Source organism: Hyla sarda, chromosome 2 (assembly GCF_029499605.1).
Source record: "Hyla sarda isolate aHylSar1 chromosome 2, aHylSar1.hap1, whole genome shotgun sequence".
Lineage (NCBI taxonomy): Eukaryota > Metazoa > Chordata > Amphibia > Anura > Hylidae > Hyla > Hyla sarda.
Window position 1 is genome coordinate 217421151 of NC_079190.1, and position 15250 is coordinate 217436400.

Genomic DNA, 15250 nt, shown 5'->3' on the forward strand with positions numbered 1-15250 from the left:
CTTGCAATCGGAGGGAGAGGTGAGAGTTATTCACCATTTTTATTATTCACTCCCAAATAAAACCCAGTTACAGTTATCTCCTTGCCGGACACACCGCTGTAACACTTCTGCAGTTACATTGTTGCAAGACATCCAAAAACATTGTTGAACTGTGACAGTAACATTTCTGCAGTTACATTATTGCATTACTGCTAAAAAAAAAAAAAAACTATATTTTTGCCGAATTAAAAGCACCTGCAGGTCATTTTGCCTGATTAATGGACATTTGAACATTTTTTGCTGGATTAATGGACATTTGAAAATTTTTGCTCCAATTAGAGATTATTGCATTAATACTATATAGTGTTATAAGAATTGCATTTTAATTCAGCAGCAGTCCTATTTTTTTATGCTTCATTGTATTTTATTACTTGCTTATACGTCATCATATAGCTTGAAGTAAGACACAAGGGCCCTGTGGCTTTTCCAGACAGATATATACATCGATATATTTTTCACAGCTATGTTTATTGTGATTTTTTTTTAATAAATACAATTTTTTAAATACATTTATTTACTATTATTGAGACCCAGTATCTATTTAACTTCGAGCACCGTCACTTTCTATTTGTCTAAAATATAAATCTGGATGGTCTGAGGACATTAAGCATAATAATGTTGAGGAAAGGACACTAAAGGAAAAGTGGCTGACAATTTAGCTTTACCCTAGGTATCACTAGAGATAAAAGGCTGAAAATATATAGAAATTACCAGTACAGTGACCTACGATGGCCCGACATACGACGATCAGAGAGCATCAACATACGATGGCAGCATCAACATACGATGCTTTTGTATGTCGGGCCATCGCATAAACGGCTATCCGGCAGCGCTGACTGCTTCATTTGCATAATCACGATTAGGAACATAACAAAGGAACGCTGCACTAGATCCAGGCATGGTAGGCAGCGTTTTAATCAGCGTCACCCTCACTACCAGCCAGTACCACTGGTTAGTGCGGGTGACTTTGCTGACAGTGTTTCTTTAAATCTTACAAAATTCTTATGTATAACATGCTTATGAATAACATCAATGCAGCATTACAAATCCGTAATACATTGAATTGGTATGGATCTGTAATAATAATAGTCGTGTGTATGAGGCTTAAGGCTTTAAAGGGTTATCCAGCAATAGAAATATAGAGGGTTTTTTTCTTCCAAAAACAGCGCCAAACCTGTCCCCAGGTTGTGTGTGGTATCACAACTTGGCTCCATTCACTACAGTGGCACTGAGCTGCGATCCCACACCCAGCTGGCAGACAAATGAGGTGCAGTTTTTTTTTTTTAAAGAAATCAGCTCTGTTTTTGTAATGCTGGATAACTCCTTTTAGGGTAGGGTCACAGGTGTGTATTTAGCTGCGTATTTGCAACTGCGTATTTTAGAGCTGTGCAGTATGACCAAATATGTGTATCACGGTAATTTTGTATGGCGGTTCCACGGTATATAACGGTATTTCTTTCACCCCCCAAAATCATGTTACCCGCCAGCGCTGTTCTGCTCCCCCCAATTAATGATCAGCCCAGCAAGGTACTACTCACATATGTCACCCGCAAGCACTACCCTCCTTCTCTTTGTTGGGGGCCGCCGGCGCTGGAACTCGCTGTACGCCAGTGGTCTCCAACCTGCGGACCTCCAGATGTTGCAAAACTACAACTCCCAGCATGCCCGGAGTTGTAGTTTTGCAACAGCTGGAGGTCCGCAGGTTTGAGACCACTGCTGTACGCTGTATCCCTATGCCCGTGCTGCAAAAGATACAGAAAATAAACTTTAACTCACCTACGTCGGCCTCACGCTGGGGACGGGAACGTCGGACAGCAGTCAGCCTATGACAGGCCGCAGCGATATCCTGCCCCGGCCAGTGATAGGCTGAGCCCACTGTCTTGTAAGAAGCCGGACAGAGCTTTACATGATTTGGGGGGGAGCAGAACAGCGCTGGCGGGTAACATGATTTGGGGGGAGCAGAACAGCACTGGCGGGTCACATATGATTAGTTCCCCGATGTGGGGACAGCGCTGCGCTGATAATACATTCCCAAGGGGGAGGGGCCCAACCGGTATTGCAGTATGGGGAAAAATTCATATCGTGCAGCACAAAAATTTCAGTATTCGGTATGAACCGGTATACCGCCCAGCCCTAGCGTATTTTCCTACTCTTTGAAGTCAGCAAAATACGCAGCAAAATACATTTGTGACCCTACCCTTAAAGTGAATTTTGTAAGAGTAGTGGATGAAATGTGTGTAACCTGTATCTTAGCAACCTTCAGGTTGTCATGCAGCTCGCCCCTTGCAATCTAGTATGCTGCATGCTTTATAATCCATTTACCACACTGTTACTTTATATATTGTTTCTTTTCTGTTCACTGGCTACAAACTGTTCAGAACATTTCTTTTCTTTGTCGTGAAGATTTAATTGGACATTACATAATAATGCTTTAACCCCTTCTACCTCCCCCACTGTATTTTAATGCTGGATGCTATGGAAACTTACATAGTCATCACAGTTGTCTTGGTGTCATGAGATTCACATTCCTATCCCAACATGTGGTCTGTGTTTAGTTAGTAGTGCCAAGTTTGGTTCCTAGCACTGCCAGCTGTTGGATATCTTTAAACTGACAAATGAATAACAAATTAAAGTTTGGTTGTACCAGAGTAAACAACGTACGAGCTTAGACTAAGGCTTTTATAAACGCAGTTATAATGTGTTGGTTTTTTGTTTTTTTTACTTTTTAAAGGGTACTCCTTTACAGTATTTAATCCTTACAGTAATTATCAGCTGCTATATGCTCCACAGGAAGTTCTTTACTTTTTGAATTTCCTTTCTGTGTGACCACAGTGCTCTCTGTTGACACCTGATTCTGTCTCTGATTCTGTTATTGGCTCTGCTGGGTGATACTACTTTTCCGCGTTCTCCCTTATTACGGGCCTGGGTAGGTTATACCCTGTTAGTCTGCACCTATACTCCTTCCCAGGGCCCTATAGACACAACCTGGGCCCTGGCAGCTAAGTCTGTCTGGCAGTGATGCAGGCTTTCGTGATGAGCACAGACTAGCCCCTTGGACTCTGCCCCTCGGACTTTAAAGGGATACTCCGCTGCTCAACGTTTGGAACCAACTGTTCCAAACGCTGGAGCGGATGCCGGAAGCTCGTGACATCATAGCCCTGCCCCCTTGTGACGTCAGGCCCGCCTCCTCAATGCAAGTCTATGGGAGGGGGTGTGATGGCTGTCACGCCCCCTCCCATAGACTTGCATTGAGGGGGTGGGGCATGACATTATGAGGACGTGGCTATGATGTCACAAGCTTCCGGCGTCCGCTCCGCCATTTGGAACAGTTTGTTCCAAACACTGAGCAGTGAAGTACCCCTTTAAGGCCAGCTTCAGCAGAGCACAATACAAACCTCACCATTGATAATTTAAATGTTTTCCTCCATGCAATGTTAGTTGGTGGTATTGGGGTTGTTTGTTCTCTAGGTATATTTATTTACTTATTTATTCATTCATTTATTCATTCATTTATTCATTCATTTTTATATACTAACCGCTTCTCTATAGCAGTGCTTCTAAAACTGTTCTTTAAGCAGATCGCTTTAGGCTGGATTCCCCTGAAAAATTCCACTCGGAAATTCTGCTTCAGCAGTCTTTCATTATTTTCAATGGGGGGAATATTCAAAGAATTTAGCGCCACTTTTTTGCATTAGCTGCACCACATTTGCTTAAAATGTGGTGCACACTATTAGCGCCACATATTCAGATAATTAGCACATGATAGCCAATTTTTTTTTAAGGCGTGTAGTTAGGGCGTGGTTAGGATTTTTGTGCTATTAGCACCCTATTTTCAAAGGTTTAGCACCACTTTCTGGCGCTCAAAGTGTCGCAGATAATACCAAGTATACTTGGTGTTAAATAATTAGCTTTTTGTGCTATTTAAAAGCTCAAACACACTTCTGAAAATGAGGCGCAGTTAACACACTTTCAGGAGCAAAATAAAGAGCCCTAATACCACAAGTTTTTGAATATTCCCCCCAATGGGTTTCTACTGCACCTTGCGCACTGCTGAATTTCCATGGCGGACAATTCCACTGCGATAAATAAAAATTCAGGACTCCACCAAAAGAATGATCAAGTTTATTATTTCAATGGAATAGGATACAGATACGATGCATACATGAGCGGTCCAAGAGCTGACTGAGCCGCACCACACAATCTCCATACAGAATATTTCTGGCCGGAGATTCTGTAATGTGAACCCAACCTTAAAGGGGTTATCCAGGAAAAAAAATCAACTGGCTCCACAAAGTTAAACAGATTTGTAAATTACTTCTATTAAAAAATCTTAATATTTTCAGTACTTATGCACTGCTGAAGTTGAGTTGTTCTTTTCTGTCTAAGTGCTCTCTGATGACACGTGTCTCGGGAACCGCCCAGTTTAGAAGCAAATCCCCATAGCAAACTTCTTCTACTCTGTGCAGTTTCCGAGACAAGCAGAGATGTCAGCAGAGAGCACTGTTGCCAGACAGAAAACAACAACTCAACTTTAGCAGCTGATAATTATTGAAAGGATTAAGATTTTTTAATAGAAGTAATTTACAAATCTGTTTAACTTTCTGGAGCCAGTTGATATTAAAAAAAAAGTTTTTTTTCTGGAATTACCCCTTTAAACTCTTCCTATTTGCCTAAGGCATGCACCTGTTTGTCCTGGCCCCAGATAAAGAACTGGCTGCAGATATTAAAAACCATTCCCCAAATGTTCACTGTAGCAAACACATATCTTACATATAAAATATCTCTCACAGATAAGTAAGGGTTTTCTGGATGTGTATATAAATAACTCTATTCACTTACAGAAAGCAAAAATGTTAAAAATTGCCAGGTGTTAAAATATAGGAAAAATAGTTGAAAATAAGCAAGTTGAATAACTTTTCATCAAATAACAGTTACGTGTATTTACATAGGATTTAGTGTTTTCCGATACAGCTGCAGAGCTTCACTCCGATCAGAATAGTATGAGGTATTACTTTGAAGGCTTTCTTTAGTAGAAGGCTTAGACTTTAATGGAGTTGGTGCAAGTTGTTAAAGTGCATCTGGGATTAAATTTATTATTTATAGAAAAGCTGAAATGTATTTTTGTGTATGGCATTAATGGTTTAAACTAAACAAAAGCTTAGTTTCCATGGAGACCTTTTTGTTAAATCCATTGGCATTCTGAATTATGGCAATGAAAGATAATTATTTCTGCAAGGTACATGATATATACACTGCTGTGAAAATGTATCTGACCTCCCCCACTCCCCTATTGTAGCGAATGTCACTTTAAATGAATATAACAGTTTTTGCATTTTACAATATTTTTCGGATCATAAGATGCATATACGTCGCATATATATGTGTCGGGGTTGGTATGGAGTATGGAGCTGCTCAGGAACTTAGCTTTATACACAGTTTGTGCCAGCTGCTATCTGCATTTAACAGATGACAAGGGACGTTGTATTATATGCCGGGGCGTTGCTATAGAGGTAGCAGAGGTAGCAGTCACATGGAACCTAAGGGGGCCCCAAAGCACATCTGCCCCTTAAGAGACCAGTATTATAATTGGCATATGGGGCCGTTTCAGATTTTGTATCGGGGGCCCAGAAGCTACAAACTACACCTCTGATTACCGTATATACTCGAGTATAAGCCAACCCGATTTCACCCAAAAAAAAAAACAGGAAAAGTTATTGACTCAACTATAAGGTTAGGGTGGGAAATGCATCATCCCCCATGTCATCATCCAGACCCCCGTCATCATCCAGACCACCATCATCATCACTGCCTGTCAATCCCAGCCATCGGCTGTCCGGGCATGCTGGGAGTTGTAGTTTTGAAAACTCTGGAGGTCCGCAGGTTGAAGACCACTGTGGCCTTCTTCATCATCCAGACACCCCCTTTAGTTTTCTACTCATCGCCCCTCGATAGGAAGGAAGGGTGAGCTGGTCCGGGCCATCTATGCTGCAGGGACCGTCCGGTGGGGATGATTAGTCGTTGCGGGCTGTCCATTTTCATCGGGGGGGGGCCCTCTTCTCCGCGCTCCGGGCCCGGCCCCGGACTAGTGACGTTACCTTGACGACGACGTACAGGGACGTTCATGCGGAGAGTTCACTCGAGTATAAGCCGAGGGGGGGCATTTTCAGCACGAAAAATAGTGCTAAAAAACTCTGCTTATACTCGAGTTTATACGGTATATGATTTAGGTTTTGTCAGCGCAATAAATTGTCAGCTCCCCTTAATTTCAAAGGGAATCTGCTGCACTGTGCACATGGCTGACTTTTCATGCCAAATGTTTCTGTTGTGGAAATCCTGATTTCAGCATCCACAGAAAGAAAAGACATGTCTATTCTTTCTGCCGATTCCCCTAGTAAATGCATTGCCTTCTATGATGGAGCATTTCCGAGCGGTCCTAGCGACTGCTGGAACATTCAAATTTGCGGAATGTCCACCCGTGTTCAGACATGTCACTCATTTGTGGCCGTGTGAACATGGCCTAATGATAAATTACACACACTGAAATCCAGTCAATAGCTTTAGCAACATATGGGTATGACAAAAAAATGAGCAAATGTTCTGCAAACCTTTAAACATGGTGGTAAAGCCCTTCATGTCACATATAGAGCTCTTCATGGTAACATGTACGTGCTTGTGGGACCTTTCCATTTAACAGTATGGTGGTTTCGTGTAACATGTGGCCATGTGCTGAACATGTGTGGGAAAGCAACTCGCCCTTCTGTTAACACTTTCCATAGCACAGATAATAATGAATTCTGGTTTTATATTTCCTGTATACATTAAAAAGCACAGCAAGTGTCTAACCATAACGTAAGTTATCTGTTTCCAAGCTCCCCGTGGCTTTCCATTTTAAAGATTTTTTTTTCTATTGATGTGCATTAAAATTGATCTGTGCCAGTCTGGAAAATGGATCCCTGCTGTTTCTTTAAAGGGGTACTCCCCTGGAAAACTTTTTTTTTTTTTTTTTAAATCAACTGGTTCCAGAAAGTTAAACAGATTTGTAAATGACTTCTATTAAAAAATCTTAATCCTTCCAATACATTTTATGGGCTGTATACTACAGAGGAAATGCTTTTCTTTTTGGATTTCTCTGATGTCACGACCACAGTGCTCTCTGCTGACCTCTGCTGTCCATTTTAGGAACTGTCCAGAGCAGCATATGTTTGCTATGGGGATTTTCTCCTGCTCTGGACAGTTCCAAAAATGGACAGCAGAGGTCAGCAGAGAGCACTGTGGTCATGACATCAGAGAAATCCAAAAAGAAAAGCATTTCTTCTGTAGTATATAGCCCCTGAAAAGTACTGGAAGGATTAAGATTTTTTAATAGAAGTAATTTACAAATCTGTTTAACTTTCTGGCACCAGTTGATTTAAAAAAAAAAAATTCCACAGGAGTACCCCTTTAACTTTGTGAAGGTTCTCAGTGGATTGGTGGCAAAACAAGCATACCGTGCATAACCATGAAGGGATGCTCCGGTTTTCTGTAAAAAGTTATGTACGCCTCTGACAAACTGGGTGTATAAATTCCACACCAGTCCACTGTCCAAGTTGCTTAACCTTTATATGTAACTAGCTGAGTACCCGGCGTTGCCCGGTTTTTCCTTCCTAATCCTTGTTGGGGAGGAAAATAAACAAAGGAGGAAGCTTTTGATTTCATTTCCTCCTTACATTGGTCCTCCTATCTCGACCTCCTATCCCGACCTCCTATCCGGACCTCCTATCCGGACCTCCTATCTGGACCTCCTATCCGGACCTCCTATCCGGACCTCCTATCCCGACCTCCTATCCCGACCTCCTATCCCGACCTCCTATCCCGACCTCCTATCGCGTCCTCCTATCGCGTCCTCCTATCGCGTCCTCCTATCCCGGTCCTCCTATCCCGGTCCTCCTATCCCGTCCTCCTATGTCGACCTCCTATGTCGACCCGTAATATGTGCACCAGTTATTGAAATATCTCCAGCCGGAAGTTATGTGGGAACATACATTTCCCATTGATTTGCATGGGACTTTAAACAAAAACCCCGACCCTCACAAATGGGGGTAGTTAAGGATTAAATTAACTATCCTATATTTTAAGTGGACATATAAGTAACATGTGACCAAGTATTATCGAAATATCTCAAGCCGTTTGGAAGTTATGCAGTAACATATATTTCCCATTGACTTGTATGGGACTTTAAACATAAACCCCGCCCCTGGCAAATGGGGGTGAGTAAGGGTTAAATCACCTATCCTATGTTTGTTGATGACATATGAGTAACATGTGTGCCAAGTTTCATGTTAATATCTTTAGCCGTTTGGACGTGATGCTGGAACATACACACATACATACATACACACACACACGTTGAGTTTTATATATATAGACTAGCTGAGTACCCGGCGTTGCCCGGTTTTTCCTTCCTAATCCTTGTTGGGGAGGAAAATAAACAAAGGAGGAAGCTTTTGACTTCATATCCCAACCTCCTATCCCGTCATCGTATCCCGACCTCCTATCCCGACCTCCTATCCCGACCTCCTATCCCGTCCTCCTATCCCGTCCTCCTATCCCGTCCTCCTATCCCGTCCTCCTTTCCCGTCCTCCTATCTCGACCTTCTTTCCCGTCCTCCTATCTCGACCTCCTTTCCATTCCTCCTATCTCAACCTCCTTTCCTGTCCTCCTATCCCGTCCATCTATCCCGTCCTCCTATCCCGTCCTCCTATCCCATCCTCCTTTCCTGTCCTCCTTTCCCGTCCTCCTTTCCCATCCTCCTTTCCCGTCCTCATATCTCGACCTTCTTTCCCGTCCTACTTTCCCGTCCTACTATCCCGTCCTCCTATCCCGTCCTCCTATCCCGTCCATCTATCCCGTCCATCTATCCCGTCCATCTATCCCGACCTCCTATCCCGTCCTCCTATCCCGACCTCCTATCCCGTCCTCCTATCCCGTCCTCCTATCCCGTCCTCCTTTCTCAACCTCCTATCCCGTCCTCCTATCACGTCCTCCTATCCCGTCCTCCTATCGCGACCTCCTATCCCGTCCTCATATCTCGACTTCCTATCCCGTCCTCCTATCCCGTCCTCCTATCCCGACCTCCTATCCCGACCTCCTATCCCGACCTCCTATGCCGACCTCCTATCTCGACCTCCTATCTCGACCTCCTATCTCGACCTCCTATCGCGTCCTCCTATCCCGGTCCTCCTATCCCGGTCCTTCTATCCCGGTCCTCCTATCATGTCCTCCTATCCCGTCCTCCTATCCCGACCTCCTATTTCGTCCTCCTATCCCGTAATCCTATCCCGTCCTCCTATTTCGTCCTCCTATCCCGTAATCCTATCCCGTCCACCTATCCTGACCTCCTATCCCGACCCGTAATATGTGTACCAGTTATTGAAATATCTCCAGCCGTACGGATTTGCATGGGACATTAAACAAAAACCCCGACCCTCACAAATGGGGGTAGTGAAGGGTTAAATTAACTATCCTATATTTTAAGTGATACAGACAATATTTATATTTATATATTTTATATATTTATATATTTTTATATATTTTAAGTGGATATATAAATAACATGTGACAAAGTATTATCGAAATATCTCCAGCCGTTTGGAAGTTAGCAGTCACATATATTACTTGTATGGGATTTTAAACATGAACCCCGCCCCTGGCAAATGGGGGTGAGTAAGGGTTAAATCACCTATCCTATGTTTGTTGTTGACATATAAGTAACATGTGTGCCAAGTTTCATGTTAATATCTTTAGCCGTTTGGATGTGATGCTGGAACATACACACATACATACACACACACGTTGAGTTCTATATATATATATAAACTATATTTGCTTAAAACTGGGAAAATCCTTGGGACTGGTTTCACACAACAGTATTTGACTTAGTATTTTGTATCTGTATTTGTGAAAACACAAAAAGTTTATCTAAAGAGAAAAAAAACTCAATGGAAAGACTTACATATTTTGGGCCCACTACTGGTTTTAGCTTGCAAAATACTGCTGTGTGTAAGTAGCCTTAGGGCTGGTTAGGGCAGTAGATTTAATTGCGAGCTCGCCTATTTTCAAGCTGCGAGTCTGAAAAGGGACTGGCTGTCCGCAGCAGATTTTTGTCAGTGAAAAGTCAGATGCCGGAAATCTGCCACGGAGTGCCCGCCCCCATTCAAACTTGCAGCCGGAAAACAAAGTGAGTTTGCAATTAAATCTACCCGTGTGAACGAGCCCTAAAGGTCCGTTCGTTCTCAAGGGGGGATTTGCTGCTTATTTTCCACAGTGTATTCGCTGCAGAAAATCTGTGGTGTATTATGCTACCATTGACTTCAATGAGTCAGCAAAAAATCTGCAATAGCGGCAGATTTGTGGATTTTCTGTTGATCCATTCAAGTCAATGATAGTAAAATCCGCTGTAAAATCTGTAGGAAATTCAACCATGTTAACGTACCCTAAGGGCTTGTTCACACAGGCGGATTTGATTGCAAACTCGAAACTTTTTCCTGCTGCAAGTTTGAATGGAGCAGATTTTCGTCAGCAAAATATCAGCTGCCGGAAATTCGCCACAAACCGAACTTCAATGGGTATAAAAATAAGCAGCAGAAAATATGCAGCAAAATATGCTGCAAATGTGGTATTTGTGACCCTACCCTAAGGGTGGATTTACAGATGGGGTTGGGGATTTTTAATCCTTGCACCTAACATATATGGCAAAAAGTCACAACATTTCTGCACAAACATCCCCCTTGCGCAACAATTTTGTGTCCTTCTGACACTTTGTGTAGCGCTTGTCAAGTTAGCGAAGTTTGGTACAAAGTAGGTGTGCCATCATAAGAAGGGGCATGGCACCATGGACGCACCACATTTATTACAATTAACACCTGGAAAAAGGTGTAAATTGCAGCTGAAATAGATGACAGGATCTGCGGAGAAAAACGTTAGAAAATCCTTACACAAAATTGTTTACAAACGCATTGTGGAGCTTTCAGTCTCGCTCCTGTATGGTTATGTGATCAGCACTTTATGTCACTTTATGTTGGATATATATGTATGACATTGGGATAAAACTGTATATAAACATGCATTATTGTAGGAGGCACAGATGATGTCATATTGTGTATACACCTTTCATTGGCTAATTATGTAATCAATATTGAAATTCTATTGGAGCACTTGTATATAAAGTTAATTTGTCAAGTTTTGATTGACCTGGGCATTTAGACCCCCACCAATCGCTAGAAAGAGGGGGGGGGGGTGAAGCACCCGGCTGGGAGCATCCCTCCTTTACTCTGTGCACTTCTGGCTCGTTGCATAAGATGGGCTCCATAGATTTACAAGGCTAAGCCTCATGCTTTTCCTGACTCTCTCGTCCGTTCGGCACTGCAACTTCTCAACTGCTGGAGGTACTTGGACTAGGGTTTTAGATTCTTTCTTGCTTTAAGAATACAGGTGGTGCTCTGGCTAAAGACGAAGTTCAGCAAGTTCACAACAATCAACAGAAGGATGAATGAAAGCCGGCCACTCACCAGTAAGTTCTTTCTTCAGGCTTTTATTGTAGCAGCATAATACTCACGTTGACGTATGGGGGGGGGATACAAAAAGAGAACGCAGGGGGGTACAGAGGCGACAAGCTCTGTTTCCGATAACGGAGCTTGTCGCCTCTGTACCCCCCTGCTCTTCCTTTTTGTATCCCCCCATATATCAATGTATTATGTTTCTACAATAAAAGCCTGAAGAAAGAACTTACTGGTGAGTGGCCGGCTTTCATTCATCCTTCTGTTGAATACTTTTCTTGACTCTATCTAGCGATTGTTGGTTGTCTGAACACCCAGACCCTGATCGATAAAAACTTTTGACACGTTATGATTTATTTCTTCATGCAATATATTAATATATTACTCTATCCCCGCAGGCCAAGCTGATGAACTATATCAGTAAGCAGCTTCAATGCAAGCTTCAAGTACCTCATCCTGAGAGAACACAGAGGCTGAACCGTTATCCTAAGGTCCCTGACTGGCTCTATATAATTGGTGTGAGAAATGAGGTGGTGCAGGTAAGTGCATGTTTCCAATCCATGCTTTAAAGGGGTTTACCAGGCAATAGTAATTGAAGGCCTATCCTCAGGACAGGTCATCAATAGCTGGTCATCAGGGTGCTAACACCCAGTACTCTTTCTGATCAACTGTTAAGGCAAGCAATGGAGGTCGGACATTAATATTGGGAGCATCGGCTCTGTACATTGGACAGTGGCAGTGCCATTTTAGCTTCTTTTGAGGTGATTGGGAGCTGAGAAATCCTTCTCATTGTTTATACCAGTGTTTATCAATGTGTGCCATTTATTTTAGACTTTCCGCTGTCCCATTCTGTAAAACTGTGGCTTGCCCTGTATAGCAATCAGTTTAACTATCTACACAAGGCAAACTACCTGCTGGGGGTCCTACCTACAGGAGACAAGCTATGTACAGATGAAACCTACCTTCACAGGGCAAGCTCGCTCTGCTCTGTCTGTTCAATCCCCTATATGTTCATGGCAGCTAATCTGTCCATGTCATGGTAACGCTCTTGCTGGCCACAGAACTACAGTAGATGGTCTGATAATATTTTGATCCCCAGTCTGACACTGATCCCCACAGACATATTTTATTTTCCAGGACAGCCTCAATTTATGTCAATTCTCTTAAAGGAAATCTATCATCAGTATCACCCACACTAACCTGCCATACAGGCTTGTAGTACGGGTGATACTGATCAAAACGATACTTACCGTGTCCCAAACTGTCCAGTCATTCCAACGTTATTTAGCTTTTTCTTTATATGTAAATGAGGTCCTTGGGGCATGGGCGAAGCTACGACCAAAGCTCCGGGCACCCCTACGTCATCTTCGGCCGGGCAGGTGCTCCGCCTGGGCTCATGCATATGCATAATCCCCCTTTTACTCTACAGCGCATGCGCCACTTTGCCCTGGAAGTGGTGCATGCGCCATAGAGTAAACCAACAATGCAAGGAGGGAGGAGGATTATGCATATGGATGAGCCGGATGGAACATCTGCCCGCTGATGACGTAGGGGTGCCCGGAGCTCCGGTCGTAGCTCCACCCATGCCCCAAGGACCTCATTTACATATGAAGAAAAAGCTAAATAACGATTGTACGGCTGGATGGTTCGGGAGCTGGATGGTTCGGGACACGGGTAAGTATCGTTTTGATCAGTATCACCCACACTACAAGCCTGTATGACAGGTTAGTGTGGGTGATACTGATGACAAATTTCCTTTAAAGTAAAACTGACTGCCTATTCACCCACATTTAACCCAATACTAAGGGTTATAATGCGGTAAAATAGGACTAAAATTAGGTATAATTACCTGGTTCTGTGGTCCAATTACGGAGATCGACCCATCAGTAGTCACAATTGCTAATGTTAATTACCAGCTTTACACAATTAATGCGGGCCCCAGCATCTTCCTGGATGTCAGGTCCTCCATGTCTGTTGCACCATCTCAAGCCATCAAACTGTGTGGGCACTATTGAAGCGTATTACCTTATTTGTAAAACTAGTATTAATATATATTTTTTAAATAATAGTTTTGTTTTTTAGCAAATTTACTGTTCTGTCAGGTATATAAACAAACATCTACGTACCTCTCGCCTCTCCTCTGGTGCCTCTGTTGTCCTGCTGCTGTCCACGGTGTGCTCCTCTTCTGGCTTTCCTGTGGTCAGTACATCATGCTGCGGCTCAGCAATTGCTGGACGCAGCAATACCCTGCCTCTTCCAGTGATTGCTGGGCTATAATCTGAGGTATTAAAGGGGTATTCCAGGCCAAAACTTTTTTTTATATATCAACTGGCTCCGGAAAGTTTAGCAGATTTGTAAATTACTTCTATTAAAAAATCTTAATCCTTCCAATAGTTATTAGCTTCTGAAGTTGAGTTCCTATGGGGATATTCTCCCATCATGCACAGCTCCCGGGACTTGACATCATCATTGAGCAGTTAGACAGAAAACTTCAGAAGCTAATAACTATTGGAAGGATTAAGATTTTTTAATAGAAGTAATTTACAAATCTGTTTAACTTTCCGGAGCCAGTTGATATACATAAAAAAAGGTTTTGCCTGGTGCCGCTCAGTCAATCACTGACCAAGGCGGGATATTGCTGCGACCAGCAATTACTGAGCCGCAGCATGATGTACTGACCACAGGGAACCCAGAAGAGATGTGCATCAGGGACCGCAGCAGAACAACAAAGCCATTGGAGGAGCGGTGGAAGGTAAGTCGTTTTTAAATTCCTGACAAAATCGTAGTTCTGCTTAAAGAAAAAAAAAAAGAACGGAGTATTACCGTATTTATCGGCGTATAACACGCACTTTTTAGGCTAAAATTTTTAGCCTAAAGTCTGTGTGCGTGTTATACGCCGATACACCCCCAGGAAAGGCAGGGGGAGAGAGGCCGTCGCTGCCCGCTTCTCTCCCCCTGCCTTTCCTGGGGTCTAGAGCGCTGCTGTCGGCCCTTCTCTCCCCCTGGCTATCGGCGCCGCTGCCCGTTCTGTCCCCCTGACTATCGGTGCCGATAGCCAGGGGGAGAGAAGCGGCGCCGACAGCCAGGGGGAGAGAAGGGGCAGCGGCACCCATTGCCGGCGCCGCTGCCCCGTTGCCTCCCCCCATCCCTGGTGGCATAATTACCTGAGTCGGGTCCGCGCTGTTGCAGGCCTCCGGCGTGCGTCCCCGGCGTCGTTGCTATGTGCTGAACGGCGCGGCACATGACGTCAGTGCGCCGCGCCGTGCATAGCAAAGACGCAGGGGACGCACGCCGGAGGCCTGCAGCAGCGCGGACCCGACTCAGGTAATTATGCCACCGGGGATGGGGGGAGGCAACGGGGCAGCGGCGCCGGCAATGGGTGCCGCTGCCCCTTCTCTCCCCCTGGCTGTCGGCGCCACTTCTCTCCCCCTGGCTATCGGCGCCGGCAATGGGGCGCCGGCACCGATAGTCAGGGGTACAGAACGGGCAGCGGCGCCGATAGCCAGGGGGAGAGAAGGGCCGTTAGCAGGGCTCTAGACCCCAGGAAAGGCAGGGGGAGAGAAGCGGGCAGCGACAGCCTCTCTCCCCCTGCCTTTCCTGGGGGTATATCGGAGTATACACACGCACACACGCACCCTCATTTTACCATGGATATTTGGGTAAAAAACTTTTTTTA

General features: G+C 44.1%; 1 protein-coding gene across 1 annotated transcript in view; it reads left to right on the forward strand.

Annotated features, from left to right (window-relative positions):
* Positions 1–15250, forward strand: part of KSR1 (kinase suppressor of ras 1) — a 206138-nt gene that overhangs the window by 80999 nt on the left and 109889 nt on the right. Inside the window, exon 2 of the mRNA XM_056556364.1 lies at positions 11973–12113. Within this exon, the coding sequence (XP_056412339.1) occupies positions 11973–12113 (141 nt within the window). The remainder of the gene's footprint in view (positions 1–11972; positions 12114–15250) is intronic.